The sequence below is a fragment of the Serinus canaria genome, chromosome 3 (genome assembly GCF_022539315.1).
Source record: "Serinus canaria isolate serCan28SL12 chromosome 3, serCan2020, whole genome shotgun sequence".
In the NCBI taxonomy this organism is placed as follows: domain Eukaryota; kingdom Metazoa; phylum Chordata; class Aves; order Passeriformes; family Fringillidae; genus Serinus; species Serinus canaria.
Window position 1 is genome coordinate 20,771,937 of NC_066316.1, and position 12,414 is coordinate 20,784,350.

Sequence of the window (12,414 nt, forward strand, 5' to 3'; positions counted from 1 at the left end):
ATGGTGTTTTGCAAGTACAATGAGGAAGCTTGCAGTATACATATTGCTCACTTATTTTATTAATATTATTAATTTAACTTTATTTCAGCCCCAGCATTTATGCCATCTCCATCAGTATTCCCTCTTTCACCCTATTCCCTTAATGTGTCATGGGAAAAACCTGAAGATAATATATCAAGAGGAGAAGTGATGGGGTACAGCATCAGCTTGATGACTGAGCAAAGGTCCTTGCCACCATTTTCCCAGGTATTATTGTTAGTTACATTAAGTATTTCGTAACTGTTAATAAAATTGATAAAACCTGATGTCTTCTGAGGTGTTGTGATGAATTTTTTCCCTGGTTTGTCGTGTGTTCTGTGATCACCTACAGGTTTGAGGTAATGCTGTGTAACACATCTGCATTTTAAGCTGTCTTTCTGATCTGACTTGTTTTCAGTAGCAGTTGAGATTCAAAATTAGGAGAGATGAGAATTTTGTGCAATAAAATTTAAATTACCTTGATATTTGTATATACTGGTTCTATATTGTTGCTGTACTTGCTAATATGCTTAAATTTTGTACCCATATTGTATTGTAGGTATATACATTTTCCTTAAAAAGGTACTTGTCTGGATGAGTTTTTGAAGTGGGGAAACCTAAAGTACGGGAAAGAAACATTTAAAAAGTCAAAATATGTGAATTTAAAATACTGTTGTAATGCTTGAGTGACTGGGTTTGGCAAACAGGTATCATGGCATCAGTACTAAGCTGAAAGCTGAGGAATGAGCAGAAACATGATACATAATCAGAATATGGGAGTGGATCTGGTGCTCTCATATTGTATTTCTCATTCAGAGCTGATTTTGTCTTTTGGTATCACCACAGATGGCCCTCAGTTTATTTGCTTTTCAGCTGGGGATACTACTGTTCTCTGGGCTATTATAACAATACATAAATTCCAATTGCTTCTGGTCACTGGCTTGCAAGATTCTTCATGCAAAAATCATCTGATAACAAAGATATCTAAAATGCTACAGTTTATTCAGTTCCCCTCCCATTGATAGCTTATACTGATGTTAAAATAAAGCAGATGAAATTGTTTGTAGGTATTTGTTATTCCCCTCCTTCCTAATGCCTGCTAATCATGTCACTCCTTCAGTGGTGGTCAGATTTCACAACTTAATAGTGTCATTTTCGTCATCTCAATTGTTGCTGCACTGTTTGTAGTGATAACTGCACCACCACACAGTTTTATGAGGCAATAACTTTGTTTCCTCATTTATCCACTCAGGAACTGGCTTATTACCTCATAAAACAGTGTGATGGGAAGTATTATCACCTAAATCCCAGCTTGTTCAGACTCTCCAAAATAATCCTCTCCCTCAGTTGGTCTATTCAAGCTTTCTCACATCTGAGTGAAGGAACCTGCAAGTTCAGAGACAAGTTTCTTATTAGTGATCGTGTCATCGAATGACAGGAATGAAAATATTATTAACCAACTGTTGTCTTCCAATCTGTTGGCTTTGCAGGTTTTGCATATAGCCGAGGCTCACGAGCTCTCCTATGTAGCAACAGGATTAAAACCTTACAGGACGTACAACTTCACTGTTACTCTCTGCAATCAAATTGGTTGTGTAACCAGTGAGCCAGGCATGGGGCAAACCTTGGCAGCTGGTAAGGAAACAATCTGTAGCAAAGTGTAAAGCTGACACATGGTTTACTAATGAATACCGTGATGATGGTCCTAGTTTGATGCACAGTGGCAGGGGTAGGTGTTGTATTAATACAAAGTGACTTGCTTAATTATTATTTGTTTGTTTCAACAGATTAAACCCAAAATGTTTTCAGTGGAGGTTTAAGGTACTCTGCTATGGCAGTAGGATTTGTGTACTGCTCTCTCAGCTGCAAGTTATGATATGTATGGTTTTTATTCGTATGTGTTTAAACAGTGAAGGCACATAAACGTGGCTGCATCCACTCATCCATTCGGGATGCTAAGAAGTTGTTAATTTGTTATTGGTATTTTTCAAAGTGTGTTTGCATAACAAGAAGTGTAAAATGCTCCAGCTGTGACAATGCCTTGCTTAACACATGCAGGACAAGTTGTATGGCTTTAAGAGTAACGTAAGTACATAGTGTCTTATCAGAAGCAACATACCTGCTTTGGGTCTGCTTTTTTGAAAATGTTTGTTTATTTAGCCCCTGAGATTTGAGATTATGCTTTCTAGATATATATCTACATATATATGGGAACAGTGCTAAAGAAATTGCCTATGTGTTCTTGTGCACTTTAATGCATTTTCAGTCTTCAAGTTAATTTCAGTAGCATTGTCATTATTTCATAGGTAATGCCTACAAATTTATGGGAAAATACACATCAGTCCAGAACAGAGATAGAGAAAGCCTGTGTTTCCTTTGAAGAAAGGACTGGCCTAAACTCACTTCTTGGACAGCAGGGGTTCAAGAGGGTTTTAAGAGAGAAATTTTTAGGAATATCAGCTTTACAAGTCTCTTCATGGAATGAAGTAGTCAGTGTGGTTCTTTAATACTATAAATACAAGCTCAAACCCATGCTATGTGGCATACTGAAGAGAGATGACCACTTAACATTGTGGTTTCCTTTTGTATAGGCATTTAAAACACGTTAGTTAGTGTCACAATATTAGCTAGAATGCTTAACTAAAAATGTTAAACAATTACAACTAAAAAATTAAGCAATTAGTGGTGTTGTCATATGGATGTTGTGATGATGATCTTTGCAATTACCTCTGATGTAATTTCATCTCACATAGGAAAATATCGGAAATTTTCTGCTGAAGTGATATTTAAGGTGTTGGGATATTGCCCCTAATCTATTCTCAGTTCTTCATGTCTATTTATTTCATTGCCTTTCCATTTTTTGGGGGTTTTTTGTGTGGAAGGCTGGCCATATAGAGAGCCTCCTACTTGTATGACTTTATCCCATTCCACACAGCCATGAGGAGTGGTGTTCCAGTCTATGCTGATAACCATGGAAACAAATATTGTCTAAACAGCACACCTTATTACTACAAATGATCCAACTTTGCATTTATACATTTATTAAAAGATTCAGGAACAATAGCTTAGTTATGCTTGACAACTTGTTTATGACCATCTCCTCCCTGGTTGTGTTAATACTGAGAGACCTAGCACATTAGAGAAGACAGGAGAATACAAAATAGCATAGCAGGCATGTCCCCATTTATTAGCTGTTTTGTTGTGAAGCTTTTTCCTACTTATTGTTGTAAGCTTTGAAAGAAAAGAATCAGTGCTGTATTGTGTTCCTTTTATTTTGTATTTAAAGCATGTTATTGCAATGTGTTAAATTTTGGCAAACTGAAAAATGAAAAACTTAGATTTTACATGCAATTTGCATATGTATTCCACAAGTCACATTTTTTGTTCCTGGAGATATTTGTTTCATCCTATCCATTCAGGGCTTTTTTTGTGTGTGGGTTTTTTTTTTTTTTTTTGGTTGTTTGTGTGAGGTTTGGTTTTTATTTTTTTTTCTTTTTGTGTGCATATACATGTTTCCTTCCATGAGGTTCTGTAAAGCTGTGTTTCCAAAGTCAATTTAAAAGCAGCACTTACATGATGACAATCAAAGGGAGTTAAAACCTGAAACAAAATTGGCAAAACCAATCCCAGGCATTTGTAAAAATAGATAATCAAGTCTTAGTCCATTTCTATAATTTCTTTTTTTTGTCATTGAGATGTGCAAAATGAAATTAAAATTGTCTTTCTAGGACTGTTGGAGTCCTTTTTCATGAAGGAATGTCTCCCTGGCAAAGAGCCAGCATACCTGGCTGGATGCCAGTCCCCCTCCATGCCCTGGCAAAGGCAGCCTTTTGGAGGAAGTCTTGACTGAATGTGTTCCAGCATAAATGGTCCCCTTGCATCGTAACAAAATCCAGGAGCTTTGAATTGTGTTTTAAATTGGGCTAGAGGTTATACTAAATTGGACTAATTCTTCTCCTCTGATCCTTAGGAGGAGGACAGAAGGATAATGGAAAACCATGTCCACTCACCTTTATGTATGGCATGTCTAGGTTTATCACATGGAACTTTTCAATCAATGGCTATCTTGATGGCTGTGATTTTGGCATGTCCAACAGATGTGTACTAGGAAGGGGCTTCTTTGGAAATTGCCAATAGCTTCTAAAATTTGCCACTAGAAATCTCAAGAAATCTTTAAGCTTTGTTCAGATCCATTAGGATAATTTGAAGCCTAGTTATAAAAAATATACTCTTTAAAAGCTAATCTTTTTCTCCGAAGACTTGTGGGTTTTTTTTTTTTTTGGTTTTTTTTTTAGTTTGGTGGGGTTTTTTTCCGTAATACATTGTCAGACAGAAAATGAAAACAATAGCAGTAACAGGGGCATGAAATAACTAGAAACAAAATTATTGAGGAAGAAAAGTAAGGCGTTTTGAGATAAAATTGAAATGGTAAAGAAAAGAGACTACTTCACACAGGAGCAGAATTTAAGGATAGTATCCAAGGGGGCAGAAGCATTAAGAAAAGTCTGCTGATTTTTCAGTGAGAAGTCTCTTGGACTGTGAGGTAAAATCCAGAAACAAGCTTAATGAGGGGATTCATTCTAACTTGGTTCAATATAGGCATCTGTAGTGGGAATATCTCATGTGTAGCTTTACAGGAGTAGAGGAAAGAAAACTCAAATTGGCCATATGTCCTTGTGTCTGTCAGACTGGCAAAATCACTCCTCCTCACCAATACATACACCCGCAATGTCTGTAAATGGTAATAAAGAAGACAAATGAGAAGAATGGGAGGGGAGAGTGTGAGAAAACTAAGTAACTTGCTAAGAATGGAGTTATTCTATAAAAAGGCTGAGTGTTACAAATGCATATGAAGCCAGGAGGGTGAGCTAAATAAAAGAACAGTTATGCCTGATGCTCCAAGAATGGTAAAAATTGTTGGAAGATCAGTGTTAGCATAAATGCAGTATGGGATGAAAGATCAAAATAAGTGTAGGAAGGTAGTAGAAGAGAATTACCCATCCCTGTTACCTTCAAAGAGAAGGTGACTGGACAGAAAGAGAACCTAAATTTGATCTGTTAGATACAAATACATAAATAGCAGACTTTTAAATATGCAATTTATTAAGAAGTGTTTCAGACTTTTTAATCAGTCATTTAAATGGTAAATTAAGCAGCTGCAGCTTCCACAGTCCTTGTGGTATTTGAAATACTTTTATGTGCTGTAGTATTCTGCTCATGCTACTGAAATCCTTGGCTGATAGATGAGGAAAAGTTCATTGTTCATACTTTGAGAATTTGAAATCCTGTTTGAACTTTGCTTTAGTCTGTGCCATAAGAAGATCGAGTGGATCTGCATGTGTGTAACTGAGAGCAACATTAGACAGTAATTATACATTCAACTCAATACATGGAGCAAAAGTTTCTTTTATTCTTCTCTCTGGGTTCTTCCGTGTTCAAATTCCTATTTAGTTTTGAGAATGCCATTAAGTCTGTTGTTTTTACTAGGTCTTAGGTTTTTTTTTTTAATTTCAAAAGCAGATTTTGTTGCATGGTTTTTTCTCAAGCAGGATTCTGAAATGGTACCTGTAGAACTTTACTAGCTGGTACCAGTGAGAAACCTGGTCCTTTGAAAGTTTATTAAGTGTATTTTTGTGACAAAGTGTCTGCATGAAATGATGAATTGCCAATACAAAACATGTATGTTTTCAAAATTTTTCAGTGAAGCAGAGAAATGCCATTTTATTCCCATCATTTTCTCTCATTTCAGCAGGATGAAATTAGCCATGTGAATGCTTGGACCAGTACAATTGCTTATGCTACTGATCTCAAATCATATAGTCAAAGGTTGCCTTAAACAATCTATACAGCTATGTTTCATGAGCTGCTGTGTGACTAAGCTTACTTATTGTAGTCAAGTTCTCCTTCCCTTTGCACTTTTTTTTTAAAAATTCATTTAAAAAGCACTTTTTAAGACATAGTAAAGTATTTGATTTGTGATTGCTGCATTTACCCAGCACATTGTATTCCTGATCTTTTGCTTTTGATGGCAATTACAAGGTTCAGAAGCTAATTTGTAGGAGATATTCTTCCAGCACCAGCTGCATCTGGTTTCTTGGCAGACTTCTCAACCAGTTGTATTTGGGGCTTTGGAGTTGCCTCTGGGTTTGCTGGGGTAATTCTGGGCTGTCTTACACTCCTTTTTGTTTTATTTTTGATTACCCTTTTAATCTGAGTAATTTGTCCATTTTTTTTCCATTTTTTCCATTCATGAATAAGGTCTGGCACAGACCCTTTTCAAAAGCCTCATTTGTTAATGTCTGTCATAAATGGCTTTTTCTACAAAAGGCTATGCCTCAATTTTAAAATCACCAATACCCATTAATCAGGTAGTAAGAAATGTATAGTTTCCTTTGTTACAGAAAAGAAATACGAGGGCCATTTGCTGCTGGCCTGGAAACACAGATTGTTTTGCATGCATGTACATAAGTCTCTTCATTGTGAATAGGACCCAAAGTGATTAAACAAGCACTCTTAATATGTTAATTTATAATTTTAATTACAACAATCTTGTATATATAGTCATTAGTGAATACTAATATAAATATTTTTCTACCTTTTTATTCATAATGCATAAACCAATCATCCAGTTACTTCTCGGCAGTTGCCTGTTTCCGTTTCATAATACAATCTTTGTTCTTAGTTATGAATGCATTTTGTTCATTCCTGTCTTGAATAATCCCTCATTAAGCTAGTCACTTTCTGCTCCATGCTAAAAAGGAAAAATTATCATGCAAATGTGGCATGCCATATTAAAAAGCACATTACCAAACACTTTTGTTGCTGTCCTTCAATTAGTTTCCCTTCTTTGAATTTAATTTCATTTGTTGTTAAACTACTGACTTGATGTATGGACTCATGAATTTGAGGCTGCTGCCAAGAATGTAGCAGGAAAAAAAATCAAAGCCTCTTCAGAAAGCTACAGAGGCAAAGCTGAAATGAATTTGCTTCACCTTTGACAAGAACACTTGAGCAGCACTGGAATCCTCTGATGATTCAGCTTGGCTAATTATCCAATTATTTATTCCAAGAATAAAGACGCTGTTTTACAATTAGAAAAGTGTAAAGTAATCTGAGAAATTTTGTAATGACAGATGACTTAAGTAACTTCCGAAATAAATAGAATCTGCTCAAACTTGTCTTGCCAAGTGTTCAAGCTGTAGTTAAACTGCTCTTTGAGTTTCAGGGAATCAGTAGGGAATTAAAAGTTATTTGTTTCTTCTCCCCTACCAACCACATATTATGCCATAAAATAGCTCAAACCAGCTCAGTTTGTTCTTTTTCCTCTCTGTCAAATTTGCAATGTTTTAAAGCTATGCTTAAGTTGCATTCCTCTTGATTAAAAGCTTTTGGTTCAAAGCAATACTTTTTAATTGCCTAATAATATAAGTCAGTTCTTAGGAAAGAACCGTGCATTTAGGAGTTCATTTGCAATATAACTGAAAAATTCATTGCATGGCAGTAAAACAATTTACTGTTAATTACAAGGAGAAGAATTTGCTGTACCATGCTCACAGATTGCCATGAATCATGCAGCACTCCTAGAGATTTATAACAGATGTGTAAGTGGGATGAATTAGCAGGGTTTAATAACAGAGACACAAATCATGCAGACTTCAAGGAGCTTTAATTGATATACTAGAATGTGACGGGCATGAATCACTCAGCCATTCAACAGCACTGTAACATATGGTCAGCTCAATATGCTGCATCTTAAATCGGTTGGTGAGTCGTTGGTTGTCCCATATGGTGGAAGCAATATATTTTTCATGATTTTCAAAAAATACAGTGGATTACATATTTTTTAAAAGATATATGATTGCAACATATGCATGTTACCAAATTTTCTTTTCATGTCCATTGTGGGTGGGTTTTGTTCTTTTATTTGGGAAGGAGTCCAAAATGGACTCTAAAGATTCTCTTATAACTCAAAATATTGTCAGAAGGTGTAGGTATTGCTGCTTGAATCATTTGCTGTTGAAATGACTGATACCATTGTGAAGTGCAGAAAGGAGAACATACCTGAAATGCAATGGCAAACTCAAGGTCCTCTGGACTGATTACTGGAATCAAAAATGAAATGCATGACCCATAGTGAGGTGTGCAATTTTACCTGCAAGTTAAACTCCAGCATGAGAAGAAAAAGATATTTTCTGAAACTTTTTTTCCTTAAATTTGGCATTTTTTCTCTTTGGTTTTGTATGTATGCATTTGGGATTCAACAGTTAAAAATGGTATACGTTTCATTGCTTTTACCTTCCTGAACCCCTCAGTGTCTATTTGAAGACTTTGGAGGAAGAGTACACAAATACCTACCTACAGTAAGCTGAGCAGAAGTTACTCAAACATATGTAAACCTGTAAAATTTAGCCACAGTGTAAATATGTTATTCCCGGGACAAGAATCTGGCAGAGTATGGAAAAGCTTTAGCAGTTGTATTAGTAAACCTGACAGACTTGAGAAAGGAGTATTGTATCCTTAGAACCATGGCTGCCAGAATTTAATGTCAACAATTAAAATTTATTTTGATCCTTACCTAGTGTTTATTACTGTTTGTATACACAACAGACCTTACTAATACAGAGATGCACTATTAGATGGAATTACCATCTGTTCAGAGCGAAATGCTGGCATCTGTCTTCGAGCCTAAAACTAAAATGATATTATTTCAAACAAAACAAAATTAACTGCTCTTTACTTACCAACTTCATTTTTGTGTACATGTGTGTGCATAAACACATGGGAAAGGCTTGTTTGTAATGACCTGTGTAGCAACATCTATATTTAGATATATGACTTCAACATAAGCTGTATGGACCATCTGTCTTTATTGGTCTTTTCTGTGCCCTCTGCTGCACAATGGCATGCAGCAACCATGGGCTTTTAAATACTGTTTTAGCCATATAGTATATTAAATATGTATTATATAGCAAGATATTAAAACTACATAATTAAAATACACAAAAATGTGACTTTGAATCCACCAAAATGCAATATGCTCATTATTTTGACAGATGTATCTTAACAGAACGTGACTAAAAAAAATTAAATAGGTAAAATTATACTTGATTCATCTTTCAGAAAGTAGCTACAGGTACCACAGTGACACCTTTAGGAAAATATATACTGAATCTTTTAATGTTGAATATTTTTAATTTCAGCATTTAGTACCCTGCTGGGCTAGTGCTACAGATTCATTTCAAGACCTTCTGTTTTTGTGTGCAGTTGGGTTTTCTGTTTGGATTTTTTTTTGTTATTTTTGTTTTTAAATTCTTATGTAACACATTATGTACAGTTTTGATGTGCTGTCTTGATGCACAAGAATTCTCAAGCATCAAGGAGACTGTAGTTTAAATACTAGTGCTATAGCAAGGATGTTACTTTCTGAAAGGGTAGTCTTGTGTTCCATATATCACAAAATAATAAATTGTGTCATGCCAGTGTTTAATGCGTGTACACAGTGCATTAACTGTAACTGTAGTACATTTATTTGTGCTAGAGGAGACTGGAAAATGATTAAAAAATCAATACTTCCCTGTCAGAGAAGCAAGTGTTACGATGCATTTAAGTAGTTAATTGCATAAGCCCCATAAAAGCTTCAGGTTTGGGTATCAGAGATGCCATAATTATGGTCCAAGTAACTGCCGTTTATTAATACTAGACTTTAAAGGAAGATGTAGTTATTGTCAAGAATGCTAGTCAGCTGGATGCATTTTAAGAATAATGAATTTTAGCATTTCTGTTTTGCCATCAGTAATCTGAACTGGAGGGCTCAACCTCTTCAGTTCGCATTTAAAATGCTGACGTAGGCTGGTTCCCTCAGAGGTGAAGTTTTGATTGTTAAGCCATGTTTTCTATTTAAACTTGTGCATTAATACCACAATTCATTAGTGCTGTGCCCTACTTATGCAGGCAAGCTTATGACCTCACAGTGCATTACTTCAATTTTGACATTGTAAATTTCTACCATCGCGTGAGATACTAATTAGATTGTGAAGTCATAAATGATACCTAAGCAGGAATTTACAGCACATAGTGCCTTTGGCAGTTTCCCAGTTCCCCCACTCCCTGCTTTCTCCAGGAATATCAAGTTATGGAGTGTAGGGGACAAAGAAAAAATAAAGAAGTAATATACTACTGGCAAATAGGAAAAATGAAAAATGTGTTAATGATCTTGGAAATGCAGGAATGTTTAAAAGGATGTTATTAATTCATTTTAAATGAAGCAATCTCTCCTTCTCCAAAGAACTCATGCTATGTACAAGGCTGGGCTGTGAAGTAATGTGTCAGATTTTTGAAGGCCCATATTTTAATTCAGGTTTTATTGGTCTTGAAAGGCGTTTATTGCTTTTTACTGTGTCATTATGGGAACAAGTAATTTTTACAAGTTGTCATTGTATTTCGCTTCCTGGGCACAAGTGAAGTTCCTGTTGTTAAATACTTCTGTTTGTTGGGGAAAGAAGGGTGAGAAAAAGCAGGATAAGATGTATATAGATTCTGTACATAGCAAAGTGTTCTCATACTTCTCCAGATGATGTCTTCTGTTGTTTCAGTGATGGTCCATTTCTTTCCACCTGTAGGACCATTATGTCATTATCCAAACAGGTCATGCTGCCCTCCAGTGGCTTACTGTACATCCTTTTATTAAAAAATGGAGTAAGTTTAGTTAATTACTCAGCTATAGAGTAGCCAATGCTATCAGAGTGTTTAAAGGAATATCAAAGTATTGGGTTTAACAGTAGGAGGATCATCCTATAACGTAAAACTATTTTATGCTGCTACCTTTGTGGAAACAGCCTTGTTTGGAGTCCTGGTGTGTACCAGAGTTGGTGGAGAAAAATTAGAGAGTCATTTTCTTGAAGTGAGCAATTATCTGAACTCAAGCTGCTGTCTGGTGTGCACATCATGAGAACAACTGGATGGATTAGCAGGACTGTTTTGAGAGAGCTGTTCTGTTCCTCTTGGTGAGGATAAGTCCAGTGACAAGAGACCCCTGTTGTCATGTACCATACTGAGATGTAACAAGAGTTATGACTGGTCAAATTTTCCTTTGGTTCTTCACTCACATCTCCTTGTGAAAGTCATACAAATACACGTTTATGGGGAGTTTGGCATGTGAGGGCCATCAAGGAAGGAAGGAATCCAAATATACTTTTTATGAAGATGTTGATTGATATTCTCAAGGATTAAGAACAAAAATAATTTAGATATAATTATAGAGACATATGCCTCAGGCCTGAATAAACAAGGTATTTCTTGTGCAACTGAGAGTAAGTTTCTCATAAAGATTAATAATGTTTTTGAGATTTTTTTTTTCCTCACCTAATTAAACTTCTATGGATATCTGTGTTTATTCTTAAGATCAGAAAATTAAACATGGATGTTATGCCAAGATTGTTATGTGCAACAAATATTTTCCCAAATGTTATGGACAATGATAGCTGGATAACTTTTTTTTATCCTCAGCTCCAAGAAAACTTAGTGCCCCTCGTGTTGAAGGCATAAACAGCACAACAGTAAAGATAACTTGGGATGAACCTGAAGAGCTTAATGGGCCTTCTCCCATCTACCAGGTGGAAAGGATGGATTCGTCTTTAGCTGCAATGAATATAGAAGTAACAAAAGGGACCCGTTTCCCAGGAAATGGATATTACAGATTTGCGAGTTCCACTCTCCCCATCAATACCTACTTTACAGGTAAATGTGTTTAAATTACTTTAAAAATGTACCAGTTGTACCCTGCATTCATTTTACCATTTAGTGTCATGCTCTGTAAAACTTTTATGTTAATGTAGGTAGGTTCTAATTTATTGAAGTAATATAATGATTAGTGATGTACAGACTATTTTGATTCTCACTTAAAAAGCCTGTGGAAATCATTGGACATGTAGGATTTTTATTACCTCATGTTTGGACAGAGAGATTTACATGACAGTGATGTTGCTGCATATTTGACTTGGCTTTGAGTTGTAAATATAAGATTTTATTTATTCTTCTGGGATAAAAACTTTTTAATTAATTTGCTGTGAGTGCTAAGATATGTTTTGTTTAGGATATTTTTGAGGATTCCTGGGGCTGCATAAGCTCTCAAAAAGCTCTGTCTTCCACTTTCAGAGCATTTGTGTCGTGATCCTGTTTGTTTTGTTAAGGAAAGAAAAAAGCCTGCTACTCTGAGAGAATTCTACTGTTTCTGGGCCTTTGAGTGTTCCCTCTTTTTTCTTGATTAGTTATTTTACTTTAGAACCATGAGATTTTCAGATTGAAGGAGACCCATGTCCTGTTTCTGGGTTCTCATCATTTGCTGATATCTTCTGGGATAAAGCAAAGCTACAGACAGTATGTTTTTTGCAGAAATAA

General features: G+C 35.6%; 1 protein-coding gene across 1 annotated transcript in view; it reads left to right on the top strand.

Annotated features, from left to right (window-relative positions):
- USH2A (usherin) overlaps positions 1–12,414 on the top strand; it is a 371,525-nt gene that overhangs the window by 85,892 nt on the left and 273,219 nt on the right. Inside the window, exons 18-20 of the mRNA XM_050972284.1 lie at positions 89–246; positions 1,509–1,653; positions 11,524–11,754. Of these exons, the coding sequence (XP_050828241.1) occupies positions 89–246; positions 1,509–1,653; positions 11,524–11,754 (534 nt within the window). The remainder of the gene's footprint in view (positions 1–88; positions 247–1,508; positions 1,654–11,523; positions 11,755–12,414) is intronic.